General features: G+C 41.4%; 1 protein-coding gene across 7 annotated transcripts in view; it reads left to right on the forward strand.

Annotated features, from left to right (window-relative positions):
• The window catches only part of ARID1B (AT-rich interaction domain 1B), a 437,633-nt gene that overhangs the window by 225,359 nt on the left and 196,054 nt on the right, over window positions 1–16,220 (forward strand). For 6 of the 7 annotated variants that reach the window (XM_056853875.1, XM_056853877.1, XM_056853880.1 and 3 more), the window contains exon 4: window positions 5,746–5,787. The exons of the other annotated variant lie outside the window; for it this stretch is intronic. In XM_056853875.1, the coding sequence (XP_056709853.1) occupies window positions 5,746–5,787 (42 nt within the window). The remainder of the gene's footprint in view (window positions 1–5,745; window positions 5,788–16,220) is intronic. 7 annotated transcript variants of the gene reach the window in all.

Below are 16,220 nucleotides of genomic sequence, written 5' to 3' on the forward strand. Positions count from 1 at the left end.
ACTACTACACACCAGCCATTTGTCTCATAACAGCAGTTGTTTCTAGTCTTGGAGCTACATCAGGAAAAAAATGGCTATGTACAAATGGGTTTAGGGAATCTAACCTCTAATGTATTTGAACCTCCTCCCCTGCAGTTTTATGCAGGTTCAAATAGTGATCCACAGACTCCCTTAACATTTGAAACTCGATAGTATTCTTAATTTTAACTTTGAAATTTGCATTTTGATAGTGGAAAGCACATTTCGATTGAACATTTTCAAGTCTTGCTGAACAGTGCAATTGAAAAGAAAGTTCAGAGTGATCTGTTTAAACTTGGAAAGTAGTGCACTAGAACTCTTACCAGTTAACAATTTTAGCTGGTGATACAAATCTAGCAAGTCAAACAGAACTGTTGTAGTCTATTATACAAGTACATCCTACCATAACATCAGTTTCTGTGTTCCAAAGAGCTAAAGACGTTCCTTCCTCATCAAGAGTTTGGGCATGTAATGACAGCATGTAGAAACAGGCAGTGTTGTATGGAGGTTTTTTTCCCCCTTGTGAAAACCTATGCCTGAAGAAAACATTAGTTCAAAGACTTACACACTGTGCTGTAATAGCTAGTTGGTGTGTTTCCAGCTCTGTGGTACCGACACAGCTAGTAATAGCCTTTATTTAGTGATAGGTTACTTTCCAGTCATAGCCAGATTCATTGTACACTTTGATCAGCAACAAACGCCTGAAAAAGAAATCAGAGAGGTGCCCCATGTGCTGGCTTCTGAGGTTATATAACAAGGTGTATTCATGAACGGTTTTGAAGTACCGTCGTGTCTCCACTAGAGGGGGAATCCTTCCAGGCAAGGTTGTAAACTCTTAAGAAAATTAGTTTCTGCGGTCCTTGCATGATGCTATAACCTTGCTTGAGTTCCAGGCAGAGCTTATTCTTTTTGACACGGTGACTACAAGCTCTCACAGATTCTAAAGCATCCTATGCAAGAGGAAACATTAAATTGTGTAGAAGATGTTGTATATGTTATTGAGGAGGGCGTGTGAGACAGAATTCTTGTGTATTGATAGAAGTAGAAAGTTAGTAATCTGTTTGACTGCCATGGACATGAAAATGAAATGTTCTAACACAGAACAGAAACTAAGCACTTAACAGTGAATCTTTGATTTCTTCTAGAAAAGTAGAGTTGACATTAGCAATGCTGTTCAGTCCAATTTTTTTAATTAGAATCTCCATCTACTCTGGTAATGCTGAACTGAGTTTCTCAGCTAATTGTGTAAGCATCAAAAAGAAATAGTTTTCATTGTGAAAGAGCATGCATTTTAAAATATTGTCGAAGGCTTTCACGGTCAGAGTTCATTGGTTCTTGTAGGTTATCCGGGTTGTGTAATTCCAAGACCACGGTTACACAACCCGGATAACCTACAAGAACCAAAGCATGCATTTTATTAGATAGAAGAACACACCCTTATTTTTACTACAGTGATGCTACAATTCCTTATTCCTTCTTGGTTCTCTGTTCTGACAGGAGAAATCTACTTTTTTTAGTTAAATGAGTCAGGCGTATGTCTTATAAATTAGAAGTCTATATAATATTCTTAAACTATGGCATCAAGCGTGATATTGAGATCTCTCCCCTCCTCAGGTTAATTGATAATTACAGCTCTTTTTACAGGTGGTATTGTCAATATTGTCCTATTTGCCCTCAAAGGATGTAAGGATTTATTTAATTTAATACATAAAGCCTAGTACTTAATCCTAGTTCTGCCTGTAATGTGCTTTTTAAAAAACTTCAGTAATTTAGGCATTGGCCAGACACAATTGTGTAAAAAACAACAACAAAAACGCCTGGGAATCCTTCGACTCGAATGCGCCTTCCTCCTATTCCCTCTCCTTCATCCCCTTGCATATAGTCAGTAAATGAGTTATTTCTGCTTTTGTAGCATGCCATAGTTTGCCATTACATCCAAACTGGCAAACTATGGCTTGTACTTTCCCTGCAAAATCAGGATTCCACACAGTGTTCTGTTCTGTTCTGGGTTTATTGAGTGGAAATAACTCATTAGCTGTCTGCTCCTGAGGGAATGGGGGAATAAATGACCTTGAGGATTCCCCAGACACATTCAGCTAGTGGCAAACAGAGCATGCTGTTGTGACGAATTGATGCCATAAATTTCTCCATGTATCCATTTTCCAGTGTACAATACACGAATATTTTGTGTAGGTAAATGAGTATCTTTGCCAATTATTTATATTCCTGTAGGAATCTAGCAGGGTTTTTTTTAAGTTCAGCATGATCTGCTTTACTTTTGAGCCCAAATGTGGCCACTACCTTTTTTTAAAGGATCTCATAACACCTCCACAGCTCACTCACAAATTAACGCCCACAGAAAAGCTATGACCTGTCCAAAGCACAGGATCAGGACCCCTTAGTGAATGGGGAAATACTCAGAGAAGCTGTTTTGGGCAGGCAAAGACAAGAGAGGTATGGAAACTAGCAATCTAGTCCTAAACCCATGGATTTTGAATGTTATAACTCAGTTTAGGATTGCAGTGTAGGAGGAGGAAGAGGAGGAGTTGGTTTTTATACCCGCTTGTCTCTACTGGTTAGGAGTCACAAAGCGGCTTACAATTGCCTCTCCCCCCCCCCCACACACACACATACAACAGGTATCTTGTGAGGTAGGTAGGGATGAGAAAGTTCTGAGAGAACCGTGACTGGCCCAAAATCAACCAGCAGGCTTAATGTGGAGGAGTGGGGATTCAAACCCGGTTCTCCAGATTAGAGTCCACTGCTCTTAACCACTACACCAGGCTGGCTTTTTAGTGTAGGACAAGAGAGCACACAACTACACATTCATAGAAGATTTCCAGTATCTCATTGGAGAGTAGTTCTCATGTGAGACATAAGATTAGGACGAAGTTTGAATCCCAACAGCCAGGAAACTGAGAATACGGGAACAGGTCACCGTTTGCCCATCAGCAAACTGATGAGCATCAAAATAGAAGGAAGAGGCAGGAGTGGAACCCATACCTCATACACTACAAAGTGTACCTCTAACCACAGCCCCAGCTGGAAACAGGAAAAAGACATGGGCAGATACAGAATCCACACTATCATGCAATACAGCAATCCCCCAAACTCTTCCCAACATCAGGTACAAGGTGGGGGTGCTGTTCCAGCTTTTGGACACAGAAAACAGCCCATGGCTAAAGCTAAACAGCAAGTACCTAGTTTCCACTGACAAGAATTCAAATCCCCAGAAGAAGAACAATCTTTTTTCACGGGAAAACCTTGAACATCCAAGGCTCAAAGGAATAGCATTCCAGTGACAGGGTAACTAACCCCTTCTCCACAATACAGTGCATCCTTGCCTCTGCATGATGTGGTTCAGGTCCTACTGTGGATATAATGAAGCTACTTGAGAAAAAATAAACATTTTTTTCAAGGGGAAGCAATCCATTACAAGTAACAATGGAAGTCAAAACATCTTAGAGAACCTACAGTGGCAGGAGGTAATGATGCAAAGGAATAGGAGAACCAGGTTCGAGTCCCATCCTAGACAAGATTAAAACATTAAAACACATTGTGCCCAGTGAAGCAATCTGTAGGATGCCTGCCATGCAAACAGGGAGGCATGACAGAAAAAACAGGCAGGGCCAATCTCAACCTCACTTTCTAGGCTACACACCTACATTCTTAACTACACAGCCAAAGGTCATAAAGGACGAGATGGGACTGGATCAAAACATATCCCTACCAAGCACTCACCTATTCTTATTGGAATGTTTGGGAACATTCTAGAGATGGTACACTGTACCAAGGAGGGACAGCGTGGAGCTGTAGCCTAGGCAAAACACCTGCAAAATACACAAGGCTACATGTTTGAACTATACCCAGTAGCCTCCGGATGACAGGAGCAAGTTGGCAAAGTGTTCTGACTCACATGTGCCCCTTCACTATACCAGAGGAATGGCTGTCCAGCAAATGAATGTCACTTGTTTAAGTACGACCGTTCTGATGGGAAAATAAACGGGATTAACCCTGTACATTCACCACTTGGTGTAAGTTGTAGGCAGGAATCCTAGGTGTCCTGAAATACACCAAATGTTGCTATTGCCATGCCAGGATAAGGCTGCACATTGAACTCATAGGAGAAGTATCTGCTAACTTTCCAGTGTAGCTGGATAAGCTCCTACAGAAGGGCGTTCCCTTCAAACAGGTGCTGCTCCCCAAATGGAGATCAGTAATAGCTTCCGTCTGTGTCCCTGTCCTGACACCCTTTTACCATCAACTGCTGTCCCCGTGCATTCTTGTAAATGGCACTTTAATAGTTGTTTTTGAATCCATAAAATAATTTCTTTTGACCTTAGCAGCTTGCCTTCTGTGTGTTCTTTGGAGACTCCCATTCATGGCCAATGGATGTCCATCTGTGCCACCTTTGTTGCTGCATGGCTTTTTTTTTTTCCAGAATCTGGTAGAATCTGTACTATTTGTTGTCATGTATATCCCTTTCTCCAATGTACCCACAGGCAATGTCCCCCTACATATGTTGTAAGCATGCCCAATGTAGGGCCAGAGGTTTTTAGAGTGCTTTGGTACACTGTGACTGGCTGCTTATACAGCTGTGTTACCCCCACCCACTGCATTCAAAAACGTATGTTGGGTGGAACAAAGATTGAGGGAGAATACTGACTAAACCCTACTCTGCAGTTGGTGCTTCTCATTTTTGGCCCCAGTGGTACATCTGCCTCAGCACTGGGTTTATACTGAGCATGGCATAGGCAGGGCATCACATTCAGTTCAACTTTATAAGTGTTTTTCTGGTTTGCAGTCTCTTTAAGAGAGCCAGCATGGTGTAGTGGTTAAGAGTTTGGAGCGGTGGACTGTAATCTGAAGAACCGGGTTTGATTCCCCACTCCTCCACATGAGCGGCGGAGGCTAATCTGGTTTCCCCACTCCTACACATGAAGCCAGCTGGGTGACCTTAGGCTAGTCACAGCTCTTAGAGCTCTCTCAGCCCTACCTATCTCACAGGGTGTCTGTTATGGGGAGGGGAAGGAAAGGTGATTATAAGCTTGTTTGAGTCTTCCTTATGTGGTGGAGAAAGTCAGCATATAACTATCCTAGAGGAACGGGTATTCATTGTACTTATATTGTAGGTGTGCATGCACACACGAGTATGTCTTGCTTTATGTATCTATATATATAGCTTGACACAATCATTTTACCTGAATATCAAGATATTTTGTAAGTGGCATTGTTATGCATTATTTTACTTTTTATAGTTTTAAATAAGCTGAGAAGAAAACTGTAGTTTTGAAGGCCCTCAAGAGGTTTTCTATCAAGCTCCCTGTGAAGCCTGCCCTTCTGATGGGCTTAGTCCAGGGCCTTCTCCCCATCCAGAATGTGCAGTTTGCCCTCTTTGGTTAGGTTAGTGGATGAATAGAGTCTCTGTCCCATATAATACAATATGAAAATAATAAAAATAATAATGTTTTCTTGTTCTGCTTTCTGTCATCCCACAGGAATGCAAACTTTTGTATCTCCCTTTGAAAAAAAGAAGCTTATTGGCTCTTGCAGCGAGTATATTTAGTTCATAGCCATACTGTCCATTCTATTTCTAGATTTCTTGCGTTGTCAGATCACACAGTATATTCTGTTTTTGGATATATTTTCTCCAAGGATTCTGGTGTTGTGGTCAAGAGATCTTTTTAGTGGCTACCTTTGAAATGATATTTCTCCTTATAATTTCAGGTTGAAGTCTTGGCCTCGGAGGATGCTTCATTTGGACTCAAGGTCTGTAGTTGAAGTTTTGATTTCCTAGGTACCATCAGTTTAGGATGGCTAATTTGATTTTGCATAAGTAATTTTTTAAAAACCTGGGCATTGTATGGATCTTTGGTTCATGTTTGCCAATATTCTGGAAATGACATTTCATATAATTTGGCGTTATTGCTGAATTTTCTGAGTAAAATTTTGTTCGGGGGAGTTAAGTTGAAAAAGCAGAAGTCTACTAGGAACAGAAGGATAGCAGATTTCAATGTGGCATTTTATGGAGTGTTGATTTTGTTCTGGATTCTGCTAATGTGAATCTTGCAATGTACGTAACAGATAGCCATAGCTAGTTTGGAGGAGGACTGATTTTTGGCCAGTGTTTTAATTCTTATTTTCAATTTGCTGAATTTAGGTTGTTTTAGAGATCTTGTTGAGGCTCTAGATATATTTTTATAAAATTTAATATTGTCTTAGTTGATTTGTGAAGCTAATACACATGATGGTATTGTTCTCATTTTGTAAGCATATCTAGTAACAGATGATCCTAGGCTAGGCAGATTGTGTGTAGGCTATATAGCAAGCTAGTGAGAAGAGAATGGCTAAGGGGAGGGAAGTAGGAATCTGGGAACATGAGACTAAATCATTAGTTTCCTGCAGTTGACTATCCATATGGTATGATACCTCTGAAAGGCATAGCAGTGGCATAATCACCAAAGGTGGAACAATCAGTAGGAAAAGAATTTCTCAAAATATAAAAGGGAAAACCATGCTCAGAATTAACTCTAGGGGGGAAAGCAACATCCAAATTGACACTTTAAAAGCTACTAAATATTTATGAAAGCATGATTTACTGTTGTTCCCTTATTATGTTGTGATACCTGATAAACTGATTTAAAATAAATTATTAAAAATAAATAGAGCTCCAAGAGTCGTTTGAAGAATTCAACATATGGTATTCTTCAGCATTTTTTTCATTTTTTATTTAATACGCAGCATGCATACAGAACATTTACTAAATATTTAATAAACCTGGAGGGTCAGCTCTCACGAACTCATCTCCATAATCCTTCATGCTAGCTGAGTAAACAGAAGTATTACTGAAGATTATTGTAGCCAATAGCTCTCACTGCCTGACCTGTTCTGGTAAAGGCTATGCTATTATTTTATGGCTATGTTGCAATTTGGCAACAGTGTTGTTCCTGATTTAGACAGGACCAAGACTGCAGGGTAGACACTCATATAACTGTTCTATTAGTGCCATGTCACATTTAAATGCACCCAGATCATGTACCGGGCCGTGCACATTTAGCATTCTAGCAATTAGCAGGGCATGAGGCTGGCGCATGTTTGTGTTTTAAGTACATCTGTGCATGACAGGCATCCATGGAGGTTCTGTCTCATGTATAAAGTGTGTTGAAGTATCAACTTGTTGTAAATTTGCAATCTGACATTTCTTTAACTCTGCCAACTATTTTAGTGGCTTTTTCTAAGGGTTTGACTTCACTGTTTCAAACCCATATGGTCACTAAGCCTTAGGCTTTTTTGTGCTGCGTGTAATATTGGTTGTGTAAGCCTGCATTTCTTAGTCTTGGTGAAATTGACACACATACCCCACAAACACACAAATACAATTTTCTAAGTGTTTATCTACAAACTGCTGCACTGTTACTTCCCTTCCTCAGAGTAAGCCCAGCATGGTGGGCTTGCCAGGGCTCAGTTGTTGGTACTGGTACTGAGGGAAGGGGATGAACGTAAATGCACCATGGCAGTTTCTGAGGTACTGTCAACATTATTCTCTCCCCTCCCCCCATCTTAGAGCCATTACTGGACCCAGCTCCTATGCCAATTGCATTTTTCTTTCTCTTCCAGATGCACATCTCTTCTGCCCACCTCACACCCCTCCCCCACTCCTTCACCTCCTTACCCAACTTTTACATCCCATCTCTCAGTTACTCTACCTCACTGGTTCCCAACCAGGGGAGAACTAAATTAAGGTCCGCGAAACAAAGTTATAAACCCATAATAAATTAATATTTTCAATTAAAAGTTCTCTATTATAAAAATATATTCAAATATTATTCTAAGTTTAATGTTTAACTAACAGTTATGATTAAAGTTTATTTTCAAATTCTCAGAATTTTTATTTTGAACCTTGGGGTCCCTGCACCGAACAAAAAAGTCCTAGTGGTCCCTGGTCAAAAAAAGGTTGGGAACCACTGCTCTACCTGAATTAGTGGAGATAACTCGGCCTGTTGTATTCAGGGACTTGTGACTGCATGCTCCCCTCAGTAAACCCATTTGCAACTCAGACTTTGTTAAGACCTTGTCTTAACTGATCATAGGTCTGTCATTGGTCTATTTTAATCAAGCATGCAGAATTTCCTGCCGTGGCTCTTTGAAAAACTCCATCATGTTAAAAAAAAAAAATAGAATCAGGAGGTAATTTAGATTTTGGAAGTTTCAAACTATATGTCACTCATTCTGCTTGTTTCTTTAATCTCAAGAACTGCATATTTTATTTCCTAAGGAGTGTCTTAGGTCATTTATTCATGGCTGTTTGCTGTGGTTTCGATGCTTTGTTGGTCAGGACCTTATTTTCGATTTTTCACAGCTGCCCCGAGGTAGCCCATAAAATTCGCAGCAAACCAGCAGCAATTCAAACCTGTTGTCGTACTCAGGCAGGAGTGTAGCGTGCAGGCAGTAACCAGGCCCAAGGCTTGGCCTCTGGTTTCAACAACAGCAATGGGAGTACTGCGTTGACCAGAGCCTGACGCAGGCTTTTCTCTTCCCGTGGACCGGGCTAGACCAAGGTAATTAGCAGGTAAAGGAGTAGAGGCATTTACCAGTCCAATCTCCTTGTCTCTCAGATCAGGCATCAGCTTGCACGCCGGGGTTGACTGGGATGACTTTGGTTGCTGGAGCTTCTTTCAGTCAGTGGCCTTCAACATGTGTTTGAACCCACAAGAACTCTGGCAATCTGCCTGGCCTTTTATCAGCCTTGCGGTTCCAGCATTTTCCACTCCTCCCTGATTAGGCTTGATTGTCTTTGCTCTATCTCTCAAGGCCCACCTGGCCTTTTGCCTTCGTTCCCTTAATTGAAGCCGGGCCTTGATTCTCTGCTTCTCAGCCGGCTTGGGAGAACTTGCAGGCGAGGAGTCCTGCTCTTCTTGCTGTTCTGTTTGCTGCCAGAATGAGCAGCCCTCATCCCCTGCCATGGGCCTTGGTGGCTCTGATGCCCGTTCCTGCTGTTCCAGTGCAGTCATTGGAGGAACGGGCCCAGGTTCCCACTCCTCCTCTTCCTCAGAGGAGGAGGGCAGCTCAGGTTGGCCTACGACACCTGTGTTGCTGTGATCTTTCCCTTTGCCTTGCCCTTTCTCCTGGAGGGTCCCATGAAAAACTCCTGGAGTCGGATTTCTTCTCCCCACCCATCCTGGCAAATGTCTCCTCTCTCTCCTACGTCTCCCCACCCACAGGGGTGGCTATTGGCCGAAGGTTCTTTTTTTGTTCCGACCAGAAGCTCGCCCCTTTTCGTGCTCTTTGCGCAGCCACTAGATCTGCCCTTGAGTGCCATACCAAATCCAAATCTCTACGGCAAGATTACAAGAGATGTGTGGCCTCCCATGCATAAATGGCCCTGGGCGCTTTGGCTGCTGCACTAATGAAGAAAGAAAAAATAAGGGGGAAACAAAGAGGTGGAGGTGAAGAAAAAAAAGGAGCGCAAGCGTAAATCACAAGGGGAGAAGTGAAAAGAACTATTCCAAAGGGGGACGAAGCAAGAAGTCAGGACACACCATCAAAGGGGGGGGGGACTAAAAGAGAAACAAGGAAAGCGGACAGAAGCAGAAAACAGAAGTCAATGGGAAAACGAATCAAAAGCTGAAAGGGAAGGGGGGGAACCGTGCCGAGTCAAAGCAGAAAGGGAGACAAGGGCCGTTTACGCAGGGGAGGTTTTGCCTTGGATTTGCCGCTCTCTCTAGATGTACATTTTCCCCATCCAAATTCTCAAAACTCTGCATTGGGGGCTTATTATTGAGTTTTGAGAATTCGGATGGGGAAAATGTGCATCCAGAGAGCGGCAAATCCAAGGCAGAACTCCCCATGCATTCGGTTGCATGAAAGTGGAATCGAGCGGTTTAGAGCCCGATAGGACTTCTCCTTCCCCCTCTCCTTTGAATGCCTCCCCTCTACGGAGCTGCGATGGGCAGAGTTGTGACGGAGGTGGGGGCGGGCCTCAACAGTGAGCTTGTCGGCAGGAGGAGGGCTGAACGGTCAGGGGTAGACACAACTGCTGTCAAATGCTGCGGCCTTTTTCTCATGAGTAGTCCAAGCTACATTGGGCTTTATGAATTAGATTCGATTCCATGAATAACCTTTTAAGTTCAGGGTTTTTTTTACTCCTCCTCAAGAAAGCAGCAATTTTTTGAGTGAATAATTGACCTTAGTTTTGCCTTCTGTTCCCCTAAAAGAGAAAGATGAAAGAAGGTAGACTAATGTTACTGAATGTCACATCAAGAAACCTATATCTACAACCATGATGAATGGGTATAAATGCATGTGTGGGATGGAAAAGCAGTTTCAGTTATGAAATTCCCGGTGTTACGAAAAGCAACTGACTATGCATTGTGCCTAAACTAGTTTGCAGAAATTACCACAAACTTGCAGGTTCAGAAATATTTAAATTCAAAGTATTAATGAGTTTACAAGTCTATTTCCCATCTTTTTAGTGTGAATTATCATATCTGTTTTAAATCATCCTTGGAACAGATTTTCAGCCAGAGAAGCAATAAGTGATCCTACCCAAAATATCCTGCATAACAATTAAGTGGAAGAGAAAAGGATTGTATACATACAGCTTTTGAAGTTGAGGACGATAACTGGTCCCAAGCTGTTTTATTCTGTGGCAACCATGTGGAGATAATGGACCCTTACGTCTGCATTAAATATATGAAACAATTCTCATGTAAAGCTCCATGAGTGCCCCGGAGCCCATTACATTTTGAATTGGCGCATTACATTTGATTCAGGTGTAGGGGTAACTTATGGTTTACTGCTGTATGTGTGCGCCTTTGGGTCCTGGGGCTCATGTGCTTTCCTCCACAAGCCCAGCACTCATTATCGTATTGTGCACCACACAGAAAGGATAAGAGCTCGCAAGTCCCAGGATTGTTCACATAGCTACAAAACAAGGCATGCTGTCTGCAGCATTCCCTTCAATTCTCTGCAGAAAAGGACACAAAGCCACGCTGCTTGCAACAAGAGGCCACAACTCTTCATTCACCCAGCCATGTATCTATCCTGGCTCACTGTGAGCCAAGCAGAAGAAATTATTCTACGTCAGGAACTCTTTTCCTGTCCCACTACATCCGCACACAAGATAATTCTTCTGTGATCGAGAGGCTTGTTTCTACACCTGTGATTCAAGGAATGCTTCCACCATACCACTGAACACTGTACTCAAACACAACAGCTACGTTTTCAATATTTGAGAAGGGAAAATTCTGCATGGCCCTCGCCTAATGCTTACAATACTAGAAGTGCACTTCTACACAGAAGGCTTTGGTCGTTGTTGTCACACTGAAACGATGAATAAGCAACACACTTTATTTTATAATCTCAGCCATATAGAAACACCGTCCCAGAAACTAAACACATGTCATTGTAAATCAAATGGAGAAGCCGCTGTGCTCACCATTGTGTATGTTTGTTTTATGTCCTGCTTTTCAGACTACAGTTGTCTCCCAGAGTGGCTGACATCAGTTAAGAGACACAGGGCCTGCCCTCAGGCTTACAACCAGAAACAGTCTTTTTAAAGGCAAGACTCACAAGGGAAGGGCAATAGAAGAAAAAGATAAAGGAAGGAGGTCATTCTGACAATGTAATAATTTATATCCTGTAGAATCTTCTCGTTTGTGTGTGTGAGAGAGATGGTGCAGTTACTCATTTTTGGACAGTGCCAGAGGTCAGTGTGTATTTCTGTCACTTAGTGCCTGGACAACTGGAAGTTCTTTCTGCCATGGAGGAGAAAGTGGTTCTCTGGCTGGTTATACATACGGGAGGCTGAGGAGCAGGTCACCCATCCCCACATTCTATAGGCCATTATCTTTGACCTCTACTGAAGAGTTATATATATATTCCATACAGGAACTGGTAAGAAATATTCATGGAAATTCAGGAGAAAATCTACCAAGAAAGTCTACTAAGTTTAGGGACCTTAGTCAGCAGTCCTCTTTTTGCTATCAACGGGGTAATCTCGTTGTTATGGACACTGACACTTTCCCACCAGTAGTATCTGACTACACAATCTCTATCCTGAGGTCCTATATGCCAGCCTTCCTAATTTATTTGTGGGATATCACAATTCCTGAGAATACTATAGCCAGTCAATGATCTTTCAGAAAACATCACCTGTGAATTATAAATATAAGGGCTTGTGTATCAGCATCCACTCATTGATGACTATTATTCCTGTTGATGCCATATCACAGCAATTGGGGAGAGCTTGTATCTTCAGGCTCTCAAATTCACTGGAGTCGGGACCTAAATGGTTCTACAGCCTGCCAGGTATGTTCACAACTGACATCTAGATATAATTCCTCATCCCCTATCCCTAAAGTGTTTCTCCTCTTTCTGAGACATATGAATGACCTATTCATCCTCTAAATCCATGGTAAGAAGGCCCTTGAGAAATCCCATCAGGACTTCACTGGTTCATAGATGTCATAGATTGGATTAACTAACTGGATACCACAGTGCAACTGGATACCATAGTGTAACTGAATGAGGAACATATAAACACTGCCTTCTGTTGGAGGTGATGCAGCTGTGTATAATACATACCAACATACTGTCACCTACATATGTCATTGGCAAAGTTGGCATTGTGGAACTTGGTCTCAACAGAACCTGGGAGTGGATAGTTCACTCCAAAAAGTAATGGTCTTATTTAGGTGTTCATTTACACTATTTGTCTTGCTAAGCTTATTCATCATCAGTGACCACTAGTAAGGAGTAGATTTTACTCATGTTTCTTAGACCTTGTATTTATTTGTGTTTTTCATAGTGATGTTACATATCTACTGCTCAAAGCCTCTTGCATTGTTGAGCTTTTGGCCTTAGTTTGTTCAAATTATTTTCTGTCGCTCTGTAATCAAAATTTACATACATTTATACAACTGACAAAATGAGCTCTGGGTCACCAGTGTGGTGTAGTGGTTAAGAGCAATGCTTTGGAGAGGTGGACTCTAATCTGGAGAACCGGGTTTGATTCCCTACTCCTATACAAGAAGCCAGCTTGGTGACCTTGGGCTAAAAAGGGGACAAAAAATCCCAACTTCACATATACACTGATGGGATCTGTGCTGGCAGCGACAGACCAAGAAAGGGATCTTGGGGTGGTAGTGGATAGCTCAATGAAGATGTCAACCCAGTGTGCAGCTGCTGTAAAAAAGGCAAATTCCATGCTGGCCATAATTAGACGAGGAATAGAGAATAAAAGTGCTGATATCATACTGCCCTTGTACAAATCTATGGTGAGACCACACTTGGAATACTGTGTACAGTTCTGGTCACCACACCTAAAAAAGGATATTGCAGAGCTTTAGAAGGTTCAGAAAAGAGCAACCAAAATGATTAGGGGACTGGAGCAACTGTCCTATGGGGAGCGGTTAAGATGCCTGGGGATGTTTAGCTTGGAAAGAAGGCGGCTGAGGGGAGACATGATAGAGGTCTATAAAATTATGCATGGTTTGGAGAGAGTGGACAGGGAGAAGTTTTTCTCCCTCTCCCATAATACTAGAACACGGGATCATCTGCTAAAGCTGGAGGTTGAGAGATTCAAAACAGATAAAAGGAAGTTTTTTTTCACACAACACATGGTTAAATTGTGGAACTCCCTGCCCCAGGATGTGGTGATGGCTGCCAGCTTGGAGGGCTTTAAGAGGGGAGTGGACATATTCATGGAGGAGAGGGGTATTATGGCTATTAGTTAGAATGGATACTAGTCATGCTGAATACCTATTCTCTCTAGTATCAGAGGAGCATGCCTATTATTTTGGGTGCTATGGAACACAGGCAGGAGGGTGCTGCTGCACTCGTCTTGTTAGTGGCTTCCTAAAGGCACCTGGTTGGCCACTGTGTGAACAGACTGCTGGACTTGATGGGCCTTGGTCTGATCCAGCAGGGCCTTTCTTATGTTCTTATGTTCTTATGGCTAGTCACAGCTCTCTTAGAGCTCTCTCAGTCCCACCTTCCTCACAAGGTGTTTGTTGTGGAGAGGGGAAGGGAATGTGATTGTAAGCCGGTTTGATTCTTCCTTAAGTGGTAGAGAAAATCGACATATAAAAACCAATTCTTCTTCTTCAGTGTTTAAGCAACGTAACTTTTTGTTGTTTTTGCCACAGCAAAACATTGCTACTCCTCTATGATTTGATAATAAAATTGATTACTTTATCTTAACCATTTATGCACGGGATTGCCAGACTTGCAAATGTCAAGCAAAATATTCAAGCTTCTATGTTTGACTTTTTTTTTTTTTTTTTTTACAAGGGGACCACATTACCCTCAGCAAAATGTTTAGTGTGCCGGTTTAAAAACCCACCTTCTCTTTTTGCCGTGCTACAAATATGTCACTGTAGTATCTCAGCCCATTTTGATAACCCATTCATCTTCCAGAGCGCATTATCATGATGTCCAATCTGAGAACAAGTTTATTAAGACGTGCATAAATCCAAAGTGAAGCTAATTTGGTCCTTTTGGCATGAGTTAATGGCATGTGGATTATGGAGCAGCGGCCTGAACAGAATAAGGGGAAAAAATCACCAAAATATTCTTCTGTGAAACCTGTAAATTCAGTAGGTTGATGGGCATAAAGTAACTATTTTTGCAGAAGGCAAGGCAGGTGAAAGAAAAATAGTTATTAAATATTGTCTTTTAAAACAGCATAGTTTCCTTTGGGGAACACTCAAAGCAGCCTCTGCTTCTGCCATCTGCTGGCTACTAAAACTACTTACATCTTGAAAAGATCGTGAAATTTTATTTAAAGCCAATTAACCTTTCTCAGATTGAGTGTTTTAAGTGTTGACTCCATTGATTTGTTGATGAGTATATTTAATGTATATCTCTTCTAAATTATGCCTTTGCAGTAACCTTGCATGTAACCTTTGCTGACTTCAAGAATTACACAGGTGTGAGAACATATTTCTGATTATTAATCAGTAGCTTTGTCTGATATACCTAGATAAGCCTCAAAAACATATATTCTTAGTTATAGTTCCGCTATATTTTAATACGCTTAGTACATAGTGCATTGCATAGATTGGTTTCTGGTGGGCAGGTTGAGTTTATGCCATAGACAGTGATGTAGGCTTTCTGGAGAAATTTGAACTGGAAAATTTTCCTATTAAAATTTAAATATATAATTTAAATGTTCAAATAATGTTAGCAAAAGGAAGCAAATAGACCATGTACAAGCCTGGACCACGAACATGCACTGGGGTTTGTCCATGCTGCATATCCCACATTTTGCTTATCTAACATGATTGATTTGCAGCGCAACAGTCCTGACAATTATAAGCAGACTATATTTAGATATATGGGGAAGAAAATTTTCCACAGAAAAATACAGCATTGGAAAATTTTCCACCCCGCATCACAGACCATAAATATGAAAAAATTAAATAATAGCATTCCTCTGTTTTTATTTTTGAAGCAGTATTTGTATATCATCATTAGAAGTGGACTATACATTTTAGAATACTGGTTGGAATATCTGGATGGAGGATGCATGAGTTTTGTTTCTGGTTGTTACTTCAGTGATCATGTGGCATAGAGGTAGACAAGCTGGCAGGCGATAGCAAAAAGTTAAGGATAGCTAAAAACCAAGCAGAATGTGAAGAGCTCTGAAAGGATCTCTCCAAACTTTGTGAACAACAAATTACATGTGAGGTTCTTTAAAAACAAGTTTAAAGTGATAAACAGGGGGAGGGGGAATCTTATTGTATGTTCACATATACACTGACAGAATCTGAATGGGAAGCAACCAGCCAGGAAGGGATAGTGGGCCATGGATGACTCAGTGAAAATGTCCACTCATTGTATGGAGATAGACAAAAGAGAAAATTCCATGTTTGGGCTGAAATTAAAATGAGCGCTAGCAGCATGCCTTTATACAAATTTTGAGTACTGTGTAGAGTTAAAGCCGCATAATTGGCTAGAGGATATTGTAGTCTGAATAGTTGTTGTAAAGGAAAACCAAAATGATGAAGGTATTGGAACACCTTTGGGACAAGAAAAGGCTGAAGCACTTGAAAATGTTAAGTTGAAAGATAATTATGAGGAGAACATAGCTGAAGCTTGTGAAATTATTCACAGTATGGAGAAAGCAGAAAGAAAGCATTTTTTTCTCCCGCTGTCATAATGGTAAAGGTAAAGGTCCCCTGTGTAAGCACTGGGTCATT

This window comes from Euleptes europaea, chromosome 7, assembly GCF_029931775.1.
Source record: "Euleptes europaea isolate rEulEur1 chromosome 7, rEulEur1.hap1, whole genome shotgun sequence".
In the NCBI taxonomy this organism is placed as follows: Eukaryota; Metazoa; Chordata; class Lepidosauria; order Squamata; family Sphaerodactylidae; genus Euleptes; species Euleptes europaea.